The sequence below is a fragment of the Colias philodice genome, chromosome 18 (genome assembly GCF_061535455.1).
Source record: "Colias philodice isolate Cphi_HAF_F1 chromosome 18, ilColPhil1 Martin Lab GWU primary, whole genome shotgun sequence".
NCBI lineage: Eukaryota > Metazoa > Arthropoda > Insecta > Lepidoptera > Pieridae > Colias > Colias philodice.
This window is the reverse complement of record NC_143103.1, coordinates 2,861,435-2,875,525: the sequence shown is the minus strand read 5'-3', so window position 1 is coordinate 2,875,525 and position 14,091 is coordinate 2,861,435. Positions and strand designations below refer to the sequence as shown.

General features: G+C 32.8%; 3 protein-coding genes across 3 annotated transcripts; 1 reads left to right on the top strand and 2 right to left on the bottom strand.

Moving 5' to 3' along the window:
- The first annotated feature begins 317 nt into the window (after positions 1-317).
- Positions 318-6,126, top strand: Rab1 (RAS oncogene family member Rab1). The gene is made up of 5 exons (XM_089706418.1): positions 318-503; positions 960-1,224; positions 3,058-3,189; positions 3,974-4,190; positions 5,006-6,126. The coding sequence occupies exons 1-4, from the start codon at positions 490-492 to the stop codon at positions 4,172-4,174; spliced, it is 612 nt and encodes a 203-aa protein (XP_089562544.1). The 5' UTR covers positions 318-489; the 3' UTR covers positions 4,175-4,190; positions 5,006-6,126.
- Positions 6,115-7,643, bottom strand: LOC149480308 (uncharacterized). Its single transcript, XM_089706419.1, has 3 exons — positions 7,523-7,643; positions 6,938-7,051; positions 6,115-6,257 (listed from the first exon to the last, which is right to left on the bottom strand). The coding sequence occupies exons 1-3, from the start codon at positions 7,641-7,643 to the stop codon at positions 6,160-6,162; spliced, it is 333 nt and encodes a 110-aa protein (XP_089562545.1). The 3' UTR covers positions 6,115-6,159.
- A 2,372-nt stretch (positions 7,644-10,015) lies between these two features.
- On the bottom strand, positions 10,016-13,510 carry Task7 (TWIK-related acid-sensitive K[+] channel 7). Its single transcript, XM_089706510.1, has 7 exons — positions 13,328-13,510; positions 12,889-13,106; positions 12,354-12,528; positions 11,988-12,094; positions 11,617-11,735; positions 11,246-11,357; positions 10,016-10,662 (listed from the first exon to the last, which is right to left on the bottom strand). Exons 1-7 carry the CDS (start codon positions 13,452-13,454, stop codon positions 10,531-10,533), a joined length of 990 nt encoding a protein of 329 aa, XP_089562636.1. The 5' UTR covers positions 13,455-13,510; the 3' UTR covers positions 10,016-10,530.
- Positions 13,511-14,091: the final 581 nt, after the last annotated feature.

Genomic DNA, 14,091 nt, shown 5'->3' with positions numbered 1-14,091 from the left:
TGAGGAACTTTTTTGTTATATTGCTATTAATGCTCATTGCTCAGCAACAATTTAATTATAATCTGAATCTACGCACGCGCGAACGAAATCCCGGCACAGTTAGATTTTGGTAGAACTACAGATACCTACATAATTTGATTTGTTTTTTTTTTAGTTTACTTGTAAAAAAAATATTAATTGGGTATTATATATTTAATTTGTGTTATGGAAATTACAGATAAAATTCATAAAAAATTAGTCAAAAAATAATTACATACAAGACGTTTTTCCGAACGCATTATAATTTTTGCCAAGTGGCACTCCTGCCATCTGTGAAATTCTGACTTACGTCAGTGTGGGTGTTTCAGTCGGCCATTATTCTAATTTCTACGTATAATAATTATTTAGTTTTCTATTTTGCGCTGTACTATACTCGAAACAAAGGATTTCATTATTTTTGATATATTCTACACCGTCATTATAGTGTTTGAAACAAATTTATAGTACAAAATGAATCCAGAATAGTAAGTACATTTTGATGTCATGATGTGTAAAACAAGGATGGGCTGTAATTTTCATAAATATTAATAAATGTTTTAGAGTTGTGTATAATATGTTCAATGAAATATAGTGAACAAATTAGATTTCATCCTAACTTGGTTGTGGTCTTTGTGTAATTATGTTTGAAAGATGTTGAGGTGACTCATTATGTCTGTGTACCAAAGAAATCGAAACGTAATCGTTAACGATGTGAATGGCGCTTGAATAAAGTACGAGCGAATATGATCTACTTCCGCATATTTTAAAGGAACCTTACAATTAAATGCTACAAATTCTCAATTAGTGGTGATATTCTTTGTTCTAAGCAATGATACGCCTCCTTCGTACACCAGCCGTTTTTGCTTGATAACAGTCCGACGTATTTTTTGTACGCAGTTTATTTGTTAGTTGCTTCATAATATTTTGTGATGCGTTTTCAGCGACTACTTGTTCAAACTTTTGTTGATTGGTGACTCTGGAGTGGGCAAATCCTGTCTTCTCTTGAGATTCGCTGACGACACATACACGGAGAGCTACATAAGTACTATTGGTGTGGACTTTAAGATAAGGACTGTAGAATTAGATGGAAAGACAATAAAGTTACAAATATGGGACACAGCTGGTCAGGAGAGGTTCAGAACAATCACATCATCATACTACAGAGGAGCTCACGGAATCATAATTGTTTATGACTGCACAGACCAGGTAAAATTAAACATATCATAAAATACTACTTACTTAAAATATGTAACTAGGTAAAATCTAATAAAAACTTTTTTTTTATATTTAGTTTCATGTTAGAAAATACTAAATTAGATACTGATGATTAACACTGAAATAATTTCATTCTTTGTGTGTAGAAGAAAACATCTCATAAGTTCAGACTGTAATTTATTAGGAGACAAACACTGATGAAATTATTATCCTCAATCTTTTTGTAGTACTGATGTTATTTCATTCACTCAACACAAGCTTTTCCTATTCCTCATATTTTATATAACAATATTTAAATATAAAAAATGTGTTTACTAAAAGAAAGTTGAAACTCACAAGAGCAAAAAAGACAAACAAATTATAAAAAAAGTCACTTAAAGTTTGAAAAATTGACCCTTAAATTAACCCGAACTGCAAGTAATATCAAATATCAATGAAGATCCAATCTCATTGCATGCACTCGTAGATAATAATTATTAATTGATGATAACTTTACCTTGCAATCATGAAATCATAGAGATTTTAATTGGACACTTGACCTTGTTTTCTTTTACTGTAAAAACAACAAAATTCATATGAGGAAACATGTGTTATATTTTTAGGAGTAATCTCTGAACTGAAATATGTAGCTTATTAAAATCATGTTTTTATTGGTGTGAATAATTAAGTACTACATACATAAATAGATATTAAATTAATACTTCGTAAATAGTGACATTTAATTTATTTTTTGCATTGATAAATTTTTACATATTTAAGTAAGTATTATCTGTAACATTACTTAAATAAACTTAATGGAATTATAAAATCTTATAATCAAGTTGGTATTGTAGAAAATTTATATACTGTTAGACGTAACTTTTGATTTAATATTTTTGTGGATGAATAATTGTCACTGTTTCCTGTCCGAACATGTTTAGCTGTCGAATACTATAAATTGCCGCGTTCCTTTGACTCGTGGCGCATTCGTACGAATCGTGCCTAGGGGCTCGGACGTTGTTAATACGACGTTCGACCCAACTACCTTCACTTTGCTAATAGTCGTTGACTTGCTGCGTTTCTTTATCAACTACCTACATCAATTAGGTAGCTGTGTAGAATCGCAGTACATTCTTATTACATTCAAACTGATATTTAACCCGGCCTCGCGTGATATTTCTTACAATACATATTAGTTTAATAAAATTACCATAACCAGTATCTCAGTATAATGTACTATAAAAATAAAAAAAACGAGGAACTTTGGGTGATTATAATAATATAGTGAAATTGAAAAATGACTAGAATCCTGCTCGAGTCAAATGTATCAAATTAAATTTCAATTGAGCACTGTTGCATCCTATCAGTGTTTTAATTTTCTAAAATATTATTCAAACAACATTCCTTTTAAATGATAATTTATATGTATGTATAATTATCTCAGTTTGATGATTGCCACCAAATACATATGTATTACATTGGTTATTATTCATGAATAATTCAAAAGCCTGCCAAATTCAATAATTCTGTACACTAATGTTTTTGTGAGCTTAATTATCACCTTTTTTTAATTTATATTATGTCATGAATCTTCAATCTTCTAGAGATAATGCATTGTGCCTAGTGCATTTAATATAGGGAATATCTCTTAAAACTGATATTTCTCTTGTTAAACATTAAATAAAGTAAATGTAAAGGTACTAGTGAATGATTAAAAAACCGTGAAAAAAATCTATTTATGATTCATCTCCTAATTAACTTATACAATTTTTCTGGAGACGTTTTTAACTATGATTTAAAATGCAATCTGTAAAGGGACTTATTGTTATTATTATCATATTCCAGGATTCCTTCAGCAATGTAAAGCAGTGGTTGGAGGAGATTGACCGTTACGCATGCGACAATGTGAACAAACTGCTTGTGGGCAACAAGTGCGATCTCACCACAAAGAAAGTCGTCGACTACACTACGGCAAATGTAAGTTTTTATTGTACTATTATAGTTATTGTTTAAGCTTTAAAATTTCAAATTCAATTTGAAGGCTTGAGTTTTGATCATCAACTAATCAGTCAATAAGTCCTGAACAATACATTCCTGTATCTTAAGTCTACAGCTTTCAAAATAGTTAAGTTATAAAGTTTTATCAGTTTAGTATAATTTACTTACATACTTACTTTTTTACTATTTCAAGGCAGCTAAGTAATAGTTGCAAATATAATTATTAATTTGCAATTGATTATAATATGTTTTTCAATCATATTTCATATCAAATTATTGAAGATAAATTTATAACAATCAATCTTAGTTTACATTATAAATAAGGTCAACATAAATCTTTATTTAACACACAAAAGACAATGCAGTGAGATAAAGTTCAATGACATCTTATCTCAGGAGCATTATACTGTTTCACTTATGTGTACCTGGATTGTTTTGGAAAATAAAGCTCAGTTATTTCTTTATATGCCAACAAATATGCAGACTATTTATTTAATATCTTTTTTTGGCCATGGTTAGGTTAGCAGTTATAAATGAGCATATAAATTGACTGCAAATAACTATTGATTTGATTTTTTGCATACAAAAAAAACAGTGCTGTTTTGTTTTCTAATGATGCAGTGTAAAATTGAAATTTTTGTTAACATAATTTTAATGTTTTCATTCATAACGAAATTATAGCATAATAAAGTAAGAAACACATACAAAACTGACTTTAATTTCTACCATTACTATGAAACTGACATTCCTTTACAAATTCCAGCAATACGCGGAGCAGCTAGGCATCCCGTTCCTGGAGACATCAGCGAAGAACTCCACAAATGTGGAGCAAGCGTTCATGACGATGGCCGCTGAGATCAAGGCGCGTGTTGGCCCGCCGTCCGCTGGAGCTGCGCCCGCCGGAGCCGCGGTCAAGATCGACCAGGGCCGGCCCATCGACACCGGCAAGTCGTCCTGCTGCTGAATGTGACTCACGCCCGGTGAGTGTTACATGCAGACATACATACATACTCCTAAAGGGGCAGCCCATTGAATGTGACTCATAAGCACATACACACAGGCCCAGGCTTACATCAGCCTGCAGACCTAACACCCGATAATAGTAATAACCAAGAAGCTTATATCTAATACACTGGAGATTTCAGTATGAACATTAACTTGTAACAAGAAAATATGACGTTGAATGACGCCTTATGTGTTTTTATCCCTTTCACACCTAACTAACTACCTAGGTGTGAAAGGGATAAAAAAAACATACAGTTTATGTTAATTACAAGTTAATGTTTATACTGAAATCTCCAGTGTATTAGATATAAGCTTCTTGATACAATCCTACACACACATACATAGGAGCAGCGCATCGAATGTGATCCATACACGGGCCCAGTCTAACAACATCGCCTACAGACCCGATAATTGTAATAAGCAAGTATGTACACTGTACAGGCATGTGTACACACGTACGTATATACGTGCACGCACGCAAAAAGATGCGTGTTTTTACGTTCGCGCGTACGCAAAAATAAATAAAAGGGTTAGCCCATTGAACGTGAATCAGATAAACGCATAGATCAGACCCGATGTGTACACGCGTATACGTAAACGCACACACTCATATAAATAATCCTAGCATAATAATAGTAATCATTCTCCATTATGTTGATAAATCTGATTGGTTTGAATATTGAAATGTTTTACATTTTTTTTATAATAAAAAGCTATCCTTTTTCTATGAATATTTAAAGATGCTATCTATTATTTTCTTTGTTATTAATATTATGAATATCTGTTTCAGGCTGGCGACTCATCCATGCAGCACGAGCCAATGGCTGGCGCCAGTCGCTACACCACACTGTTAAAACGCAATTACAAAAACGTTTCATCGCATATAATTATTATATAAATAAATTTAAAACATAGCGCGTTCGATCGCGAACTTATCGTAAGCTAACTTCTATTAAGTTGCTACTGTCCGACGTTAGTTCGTTAGTAACGGAACGGTGAAATGTATGGGTGTATGTTTATACATATTTATATATAATGAATATCGTAGGTATAATTTCTTGTGCTGTACTCCCAAAAGCAGGTCCTTTATGCAACGCGAGAGAAATTTAGTGTTTTTGTATTTAGGATAATGGAGAGAATTTATAAGATCTTCTGTTCATTCACTCAACGGGCTGTTTCAAGTAGGCTAATTATTATTATGCCCAGCTTCTTCTGAACGTCACTCGAGGTACTAATAAATAATGCACTGGGTGTTAATTCCATATATATTTATGTATTGTTATTCTGATGCGTACTGGGGTTGTGCTGTCTTCGAGATTTTGTGTTAAGGGAGGACCCGATTTAGAATGAACATTAATTTTAACTCTATGAATACTATATACTTCAAAACCGAGAACACCCATTTAATTATAAGTAATTTAAACACCAATCTAACCTGTTTCACTTGCTATCGTTGTTATAATGCCCCATGTGTGGGTCCTCCTTTCATACCTTCACTTAATTTTAACACAAAATTGTAGATATAGCAAATTGGCCTTAGTGTTAGACGGAATATGTATAGAGTAATCTTTAGCCATCTATTTCGATTCAGCGGGAACATAGTATTAATTAAAAGACATATTCAAATTTTAATATCACTATAATAATGTGATAGTGTGTTGCAATGTTTCAAATGTCGTCCGATTCAGTAATCGTTTCTAAAGTATTATGGAATTGTTTTTGCAATAATACACGAGCGCGATATTTGAAATATCGTAATGAGTAAATTATTTTATTATTTGATCGTATATAACTTACTTATTTTTGTACTATTATGTGAAGAATTAAGTTTACTTAAATCGATCCGCTAACCCACTGTAATTCTGTATTAAGGGTTTCTTAGAAATTAAAACAGTATGCTATAATATAAAAGATGTTTTATTTACATTCCTTTTCTCCTTATCGCTAACAGCAACATCTCATCATATATTCATAGTCATGGCATAATCCGTGCAAGTTGAGTGGACATTGTAAAAACTCAGGACACAAAATTGGTAACTGGTCTGAAAGCAATTAAAGTACACATTCATAATTTAGTTCAAAAAATACCACTGCAAAGTTTGTCCATTAAGAGCTAGCGCGCGCGAGCAACTTTGTCTCCGCAACTATTTTGTCTCTCCCATCAATTATATGGGGAGTTGCGTCGCTACGTGCGCGCACTTTCATACTAGCCCATGGGTGGAGAGACAAAATAGTTGCGGAGACAAAGTTGCTCGTGCGCGCTAGCTATTAGATGAGATGATGGAGTAATTTTATAAGATACACATTCATAATTTAGTTCAAAAAATACCACTGCAAAGTTTGTCCATTTAGATGAGATGATGGAGTAATTTTATAAGATTGAAAAATATTTTGAGAGATGCGAAAAATACACTCGATAACATTTTTTAAGACATTGTTTTAAGATAAAAAAATAACATTTAAGGTAGTCTATCAACCATTCATTTGTGAAATCATAAACATTTGCTGCTTTAAAATATTATCGAAATACATTCTGAATACTCATTGTTTTATTTATTACGCCTGACTTAAACCCAACGGCTGTATAATAATATCGAACTACGTATTGCCGAATAGAATCAAAGGAATATATTTTTATTCAATAGTTATTACAATACCGATTTGGATCAGTGATATTACCACAGACTAATAATAATATACTACGTATATTACTACACCTTACCAAATATGTGAGCGCAGCCGCAGCAAAAGCCATGTATAACTGCCTCGTCATCCTCACACCCTCTCGGAGGACAGCCGTTACACCACATACCAATACCCATCCATGGCACATTCCCTGAAAAATATAAATTTAAGTGAAATTAATTGTGAAAACTTACATTGAAAGTTGTAAATATAAATAGCGAATTGAATTATTTCGGTTTGATATTATGTTATAAAGTATCAAACCACCATCAGCTGGTGTCCCTTAGACACGTCTTATAATCGAAAGAGCAGAATAAATTCGATTGCTCTGGCGGGATCATGGGTGGCTTCCCAGAATGGCGAAAGACGCGGGTTCGAATCCTGCCTCTTTTTCTACTATTTAAAAATCGATACATATTAATTATATTCTTTAAAAAAATACGTTAGGTTTAAATTATAACGTATTTACATTTTATTATTACAAAATAACAAACGTCGACACGATAAGGTGACGGAGGCAGGATCGATTCCCGATTTGAATGAATTTTTAAAAGGTATAATATAAATTGCATATAATGCAATAATTAGTTGATTACTAATAATAATTGGTTTTTATACTTACATCTTGGAGCTTTTTTGACTGCACTAAATCCAGAATCGGAAGATGGAATAAAATACCCCAAAGAATATGTTACTAAAAATGTAAACAGAAAAAAACACACGAGAACTCTTACTGAGCCCATTTTTACAAATATATTTAAAAGCTGGTGTCCTGATTTATAAAGATACCTGAGACAACTAAGCAAGTAATTAGTTGTAGGTCAGTGCCACAGCGATAATAAGACTTGCTGTAAACTCATTAAATATGCTTTAAAATTTAAACACATAGCTCATTACGGTGTTGGATGTTAAGATATTTTTAAAATTTAAGATGTATCATGGTATTATAACAACAGTTTACATTATCCCCGGATTCGCCCGTGGTACCTACATACATATTACAATGTAATAATTACATAGCCGCAGGAATCATATTTTATTTTATAAAACGGAGACAGAATTTTAAACCTGTCCTGTAGTTCCTGAGATTAGCGCGTTCAAACAAATGAATAAACAAACAAAATCTTCAGTTTTATTATGGTTTTTTCATCATATTTTGACGTACGAAGTCTTATATAAATTTATAAAGAATAGAAAAAATTCGATCACGAAGCGGGACTCGAACCCGCATCCTTTCGCGCCATTCCGGGGCGGATGCCTGACCAACTCAGCCACTCGTGACCCGCCAAACTAGAGCGATCGAATTTATTCTTTTTTCGAATTCGAAAGGATGCGGGTTCGAGTCCCGCCTCGTGATCGAATTTTTTCTATTCTTTATAAATTTATATTTATAAAGCATTTGAATGCCATAAAGTACGAAGTCTTGTTGAATAAATAATGTTTGACTATGTAAAAATGCAAGCTTATTATGACGCTTATTAATATGGTAAAATAACACGACAAAGTATTTAATAACCTTTATTATATAGGTAACTAAATTGTATGTTTGTCATACGAGTAATTAACAACAAATAAAAAAATAGAGTTACCAACCCGGTATAACAAATTTTTAAGAACAGGGCATTTGAGCAGTATGGAACATAGAGATTTGCTCCCACGATCTATAACTCGAATAATAAAATAAGTTATCCATATTAATTAATAAACATTAAATATTATTTAAAACGGTGTCATGGTCATATTACAATTGTTGTTGGCAACTCTGTATTACAATATAAGTTATACCTAACGGCTAACTATAAATAAATAGTTAACATAAAAATTTTAAAAATAATATTTATCAATAATACTGATATTTTGAGCATTTGACACATTGAGATCAAGTTAATTTTCATCACAGTTACATAAAGATTAATAGTAAGCAATTTAATCTTGTCTCACAGAGACAGCAGGTTTGCTGGTAATAATTTTCCGAAATATTTTCCTATAACCACTATTTTTGTGCGCCTTAAATTTGAACAAATAACTACAAAACAGTAATTGTTATAATTACTAACATTATATTAAAAATAAATAATTAAACAATACAGAAGTCGAGTAAAGAGTAAATTAATTTGGCATTTAATGGAAGTACAATATTAATTAATAAGTATATCAGAAGACATGAGTAAAGCACATTGAATAAATACTACTTAATAATACTAAGTTCACTTATATCACAACTACTTGTTTGAATATCAAAGTTGATATAAAAGTTACCCTTATTTCTAAATGACTAGTAATTCTTATATTTTATATCCTTGATGCACTTATAAGTTATAAACTTATAGCTTTATCTTCAAAAGCAACGTTTTCGTTTCGCTTTTGAACAAATAGTGCAGTATTTTTTTTTTTTTTTTTTTTTTTTATTATTGGTCTACAAAACTGGTTACAAATGTTTGTGATTTATTCTATTAATTATGTACTATCATGCAGTTGATTTATAACCTTCTGGATGTAGACACAGCATGCAAATTTACAAATTTCAATTGGATACCTTATCTATGTATAACAATAATTATAATAACTATTTATTTGATGAAATTTAATAATTTATTCCTAATTGAGACCAGAGAACCACTAAATATGTCTATTTCTGATCGGATACTATTTGCATAGGTACACATTCGAAACAAAGGTGCATGTTGACCAAGATTAGTTTTACTTGAAGCTGGCAGAAAACATAATCTGTTATGTAAACGAGTAGTGATACGCGGAACTGAAAGACAAATGCGCTCCAAGACATCAGGACAATCTGCTTCCCCATGTAGAACCTTATAAAGAAATAAGATATCTGCTACTTTCCTGCGTGTATGTAAACCACTCAAGTTAAAGTACGATAGACGCTGGTCATAGGAAGTTAAAACCCTACATTTATGTTCTGAGTAACTAAGATAATACAAAAAACGTTTCTGGACTCTTTCAATTCTATCGGAATGGACTTGGTAACTAGGGCTCCAGACAGCTGAACAATACTCTAGTATTCCACGAACGAGGGTGCTATAAATTAAAATGGTAAGTTGAGGTTGTTTCAGGAATCTCATTTGTCTCGTGACGAAGCCTATAGCGATATTTATATCTTTTCATGTAGGTACATGAATACATATTATATTATTATGTATATTTAAAACAGTTGACTTAAAACGTGATAATTGTTGATATGAATATATTTTTGGCACGAAATAATTGTCATAAAAGTGCGCATCCGCACAGGTCGCAATCACCGCGGTAACCATGACAACGTGTCGCGCGCACACCGGTTACCATAGCAACCGCCTAAACAGAAGCACACAGCCGTGCCCGCAAAAGAAGCATTCACCGTGGTTACCATGGCAACCTACACAGAAGCGCGCTCGATAAGCTCAGTGGAGAGAGCGCACGAGCAGGCAACGCGGTTACCATAGCAAGGTAATGCGCATACCCCTCTACCGCGGTTACCATGACAACGTGTTGCGTATAATCGTCACCAAAGCAACCTACACAGAAGCGCGCTCGATGAGCTCAGTGGAGAGCTACGGTGGAGAGCGAGCGCTCGAGCAGCAAGCGAGGTTACCATGGCAACGTGTTGCGCATACCGGTTGCCATAGCAATTTACACAGAAGCGCGCTCGATGAGCTCAGTGGAGAGCGAGCGCTCGAGCAGCAAGCGGTGCGAGCGCACGGTCGGCGGCAGCAGCGCGCCGCTCTCGCACGTCTTGTTGCCGAGGCAGTTGCACGAGCACACCTGTGCACAATACATAGAAATGTTAAGGACAACAAATGCTGTAAAATGTTAAAATTATGGGAATAGGCTGGAATTAGTGTTAGGTTAAGTGAATATAATATAATTATAACATATCTATAAAAATTGATGTTTAATTTTACGTAAGTTTTTTGGTTATTTATAAGTAGCACGGATCGAACCCACACCCATCGACTTAACGCCCCAGCCCCCAGATTCCCATTTATTGTGCAAATCGTGTATTTATAACTAGCTGTGCCCCGCGATTTCACCCGCATTGCTCCGCTCCTGTTGATCTTAGGGTGATGATATATAGCCTATAACCTTCCTCGATAAATGGGCTATCTAACACTGAAAGAATTTTTCAAATCGGACCAGTAGTTCCTGAGATTAGCGCGTTCAAACAAACAAACTCTTCAGCTTTATAATATTAGTATAGATTCTAAAGTAACAAAACTGGCTTCACAGCTTGCTGATATGATTGGTTTTTTCATCAAGTCAGTAAAATGACAAATAGTGTGTACGAAAATTTACATTAAATAGTGTCAAATTGTGAAGATTGTCTGAAATGCCATAAAATTCTTACCGAAGCCTGGTCATCATGAGATCTCTGTCGACTTGCTATAATGTGGCCATCAATGGGCAGAACTGTTTTCGAGCCATCTTTGTCTTCATCTCGAGCGCTCTCCTCTGCTTGCCTGGAATATTTTTGTAGTATAGACACTTGAATGGAGGAAAATACTACGTAATTGACTCTAAACAAAACGATCCTAGAGCAAATACAGCTGTATTTCATTTATTCTTCTTCCTTCTAAAGTTTTATGGGGCATTTTATTCATTCACGTTATTTTTTAAGTCAAACTAGAACGACATAGAAACAACAAAGAGACATTAAAAAATGCACACATTATATGGCAATAATAATATTATTAAATGGTTGTAACTGGTAACACTCACATGGTCATAAATCTCAAAACCAGTAAATTAATACTGGCGGCGACAACAGCCAGTCCAAATAGGATGAAAACCAAACTCAATGCCACATAGCCCGGCTTGCTTGTTAAAGCCTGGTCATTCTGAAAAAAAAATATTTATAATGTACTACCTGACCTGTCAAAGTTGTATGGTTAGGACACCTAGGGCTAGTTTATGACCTATTCCCAGAACTACTGTATAAAACTACTACGGCCTTACGTTATAAAAAATCATGAATTACACATACATATTTGTAATTACACTTTTATTACTGTGTATTGACAGAGGTATGTAATTTAAAGGTATAATTTATATTTAAGGGAAGAATAATGTAAATAAAAAATGAAATATACCTGCAATGCAACATAATCGCCAAAGCCAATAGTAGTCAGTGTTACAAAGCAATAATAGAAACTGTCAAAGTAACTCCATCCTTCATATCTCGAAAATACTGCTGCACCTAAATAACCAATATGCTATTAGTAGTATAAAAAAAAATATATCAAATAATTAAAAAATATTTATAGAAAAAAAAGCAGTCATAAGACCAGAGAAAGTTGTCTAAAGTTAGAATGTAAAACTTTAAAAACAAAATGGTCCACAATACCATCCTAACAACGCCTCCCTCAGTTGTAAAACAAATTAAATTCTAAATTAACATTATTTTTTTAAAGCACAAGTTTTATCTCATGCGGCAACCCTACAAACCAATATCGCACCTGTAGTAATAATAATAGAAGACAACATCCCAGTAGCAAACATGAGATTCATCTCTGTAGCTTCCGTGGTATTGCACCTTAAGTAGCACTTGGCTCGTCTGATCACAACAGATGCGAATTTGTTCAACCTCTCACCAATACTCTGGAACATAACTAGACCAAGGGGGATGCCAACCTGAAAATATATGATTTTTCTTATTAAATATTATTCTATATCATATAAGTATGTTACATTAGTCATATTCACATACAAGTTGTCAGTCTGTACAGATTCAAACTGTTTATTATGCTGTGAATATGCTTTCATAAAAAAAAATTTTGTTCTGGTCTACCCTCAATAGTTTTGTTGGCTGTTGAAATGATTAATATAAGTAAATTATAAATAATAAACTATAAAATAGTTTGTTTTGTGTACACACATATTATAGTAGTCTAGTGACATAAAGACTCTCTCAAATCCCAGTCATAAAACATCTTTATGCATATAAAATTATCAACAATTAGCTCCGAATATTACATTTATTGTGTCACTTACCATAGCATAAGCCATACAAAATGCTTTTCCCCCAACTGTAACAGGGGTAGAGTGGCCATACCCAATCATGGCAAGCACAACGGTTGCAAAATAAAAAGCTCCCGCAAACTTCCACTGTGGCCCAGCTTTGTGCGGCTTATTCTCTATTATGACTATTTCTATCATGTGGTAGTCCTCAGGTGTTATATTGTATTTACGTACCAGGCCATTTTTCATGTCTATAAAGATTTCATTCTTAATTACTATAAATTATAAAATACATGCAATATACGAAAACAGTATATGTTTTTATATGAATTTCTATTCTACCAGGAATTTTATATGAATTATTGCTCTATCAAGTACCTTGTACCTATATTACTTGCTCTGTGCTATGAACTGCTTGAAGACTATTAAGTGTTGCATTTTGCATATTTTTGTTACACATTCAGGTACTTACCAGATAAAAGCTCCCATCTCTTACTTTCTGTGTCCGATTCTAGGGCATCAAAAACTGCTGCACCAATTAGCAAGTATGTAAATGTACACACTACAAGAGATAACGTACGAACGTTTTGGCGCTTCATTGTTGCATGATTTATGTAAAAATATAGTGTTCAAAACTGCTCAGTTTTTAACTGCATTGTGCCTGCAATCATTAAAATTGTATGAAAGCTGGATCTTCAAATAAATTACATATCACTGAATATTATAGATCTCATTAATTTTTCATAAGATTAAAGAAAATATTTCTATACCGAAGGGATTCTAAGCGAGTAAAATTCCTCTAATTATAGAAAAGTAAATAAATTAGAATGATAACTTACGTGCCTTAATTTTTTAAATAAATAATATGTATCTAATTAAATTAGTGTAAAATGTAGAATAGAATATTGCAAATATATATTTTAAACATGAAACAATTTATTAGGTATTGTTTGTTTTTGGCACAAAATAATCTCAATAAAAATATTGATGGAAAACTGGGAAACCGGAAAACCTACATCGACCAATAAAATGCCTTCCTTTCATTTACGATCCTCTACACGACGGTTAGTTTTTATTTAAAATTAGATTTTCTGCTTTATAAAGGGTAAATAAATTAATAAATGTTATATTTGTGTGTAAATAAGTATTATATTTTATGCAATTTTACAATAAAAATTTATAATTTTTTCAACTACATAATATTCAATATTTAAAGAAGTGAGATACGTTGAATGG

What these genes read in the sequence shown, in the direction of transcription:
- Rab1 (XM_089706418.1), top strand. An exon ending in TTTATGACTGCACAGACCAG is followed by an intron (nt 1,225 to 3,057) that starts GTAAAATTAAAC and finishes ATCATATTCCAG; the next exon opens with GATTCCTTCAGCAATGTAAA. An exon ending in TCGACTACACTACGGCAAAT is followed by an intron (nt 3,190 to 3,973) that starts GTAAGTTTTTAT and finishes TACAAATTCCAG; the next exon opens with CAATACGCGGAGCAGCTAGG.
- LOC149480308 (XM_089706419.1), bottom strand. Translation starts at nt 7,643, where the DNA reads ATGGGCTCAGTAAGAGTTCTCGTGTGTTTTTTTCTGTTTACATTTTTA. An exon ending in AGTCAAAAAAGCTCCAAGAT is followed by an intron (nt 7,052 to 7,522) that starts GTAAGTATAAAA and finishes TATATTTTTCAG; the next exon opens with GGAATGTGCCATGGATGGGT. An exon ending in CGGCTGCGCTCACATATTTG is followed by an intron (nt 6,258 to 6,937) that starts GTAAGGTGTAGT and finishes AATTGCTTTCAG; the next exon opens with ACCAGTTACCAATTTTGTGT.
- Task7 (XM_089706510.1), bottom strand. Translation starts at nt 13,454, where the DNA reads ATGAAGCGCCAAAACGTTCGTACGTTATCTCTTGTAGTGTGTACATTT. An exon ending in TTCTATTATTATTACTACAG is followed by an intron (nt 12,095 to 12,353) that starts GTGCGATATTGG and finishes TTGGTTATTTAG; the next exon opens with GTGCAGCAGTATTTTCGAGA. An exon ending in CTCATGATGACCAGGCTTCG is followed by an intron (nt 10,663 to 11,245) that starts GTAAGAATTTTA and finishes TATTGTGCACAG; the next exon opens with GTGTGCTCGTGCAACTGCCT.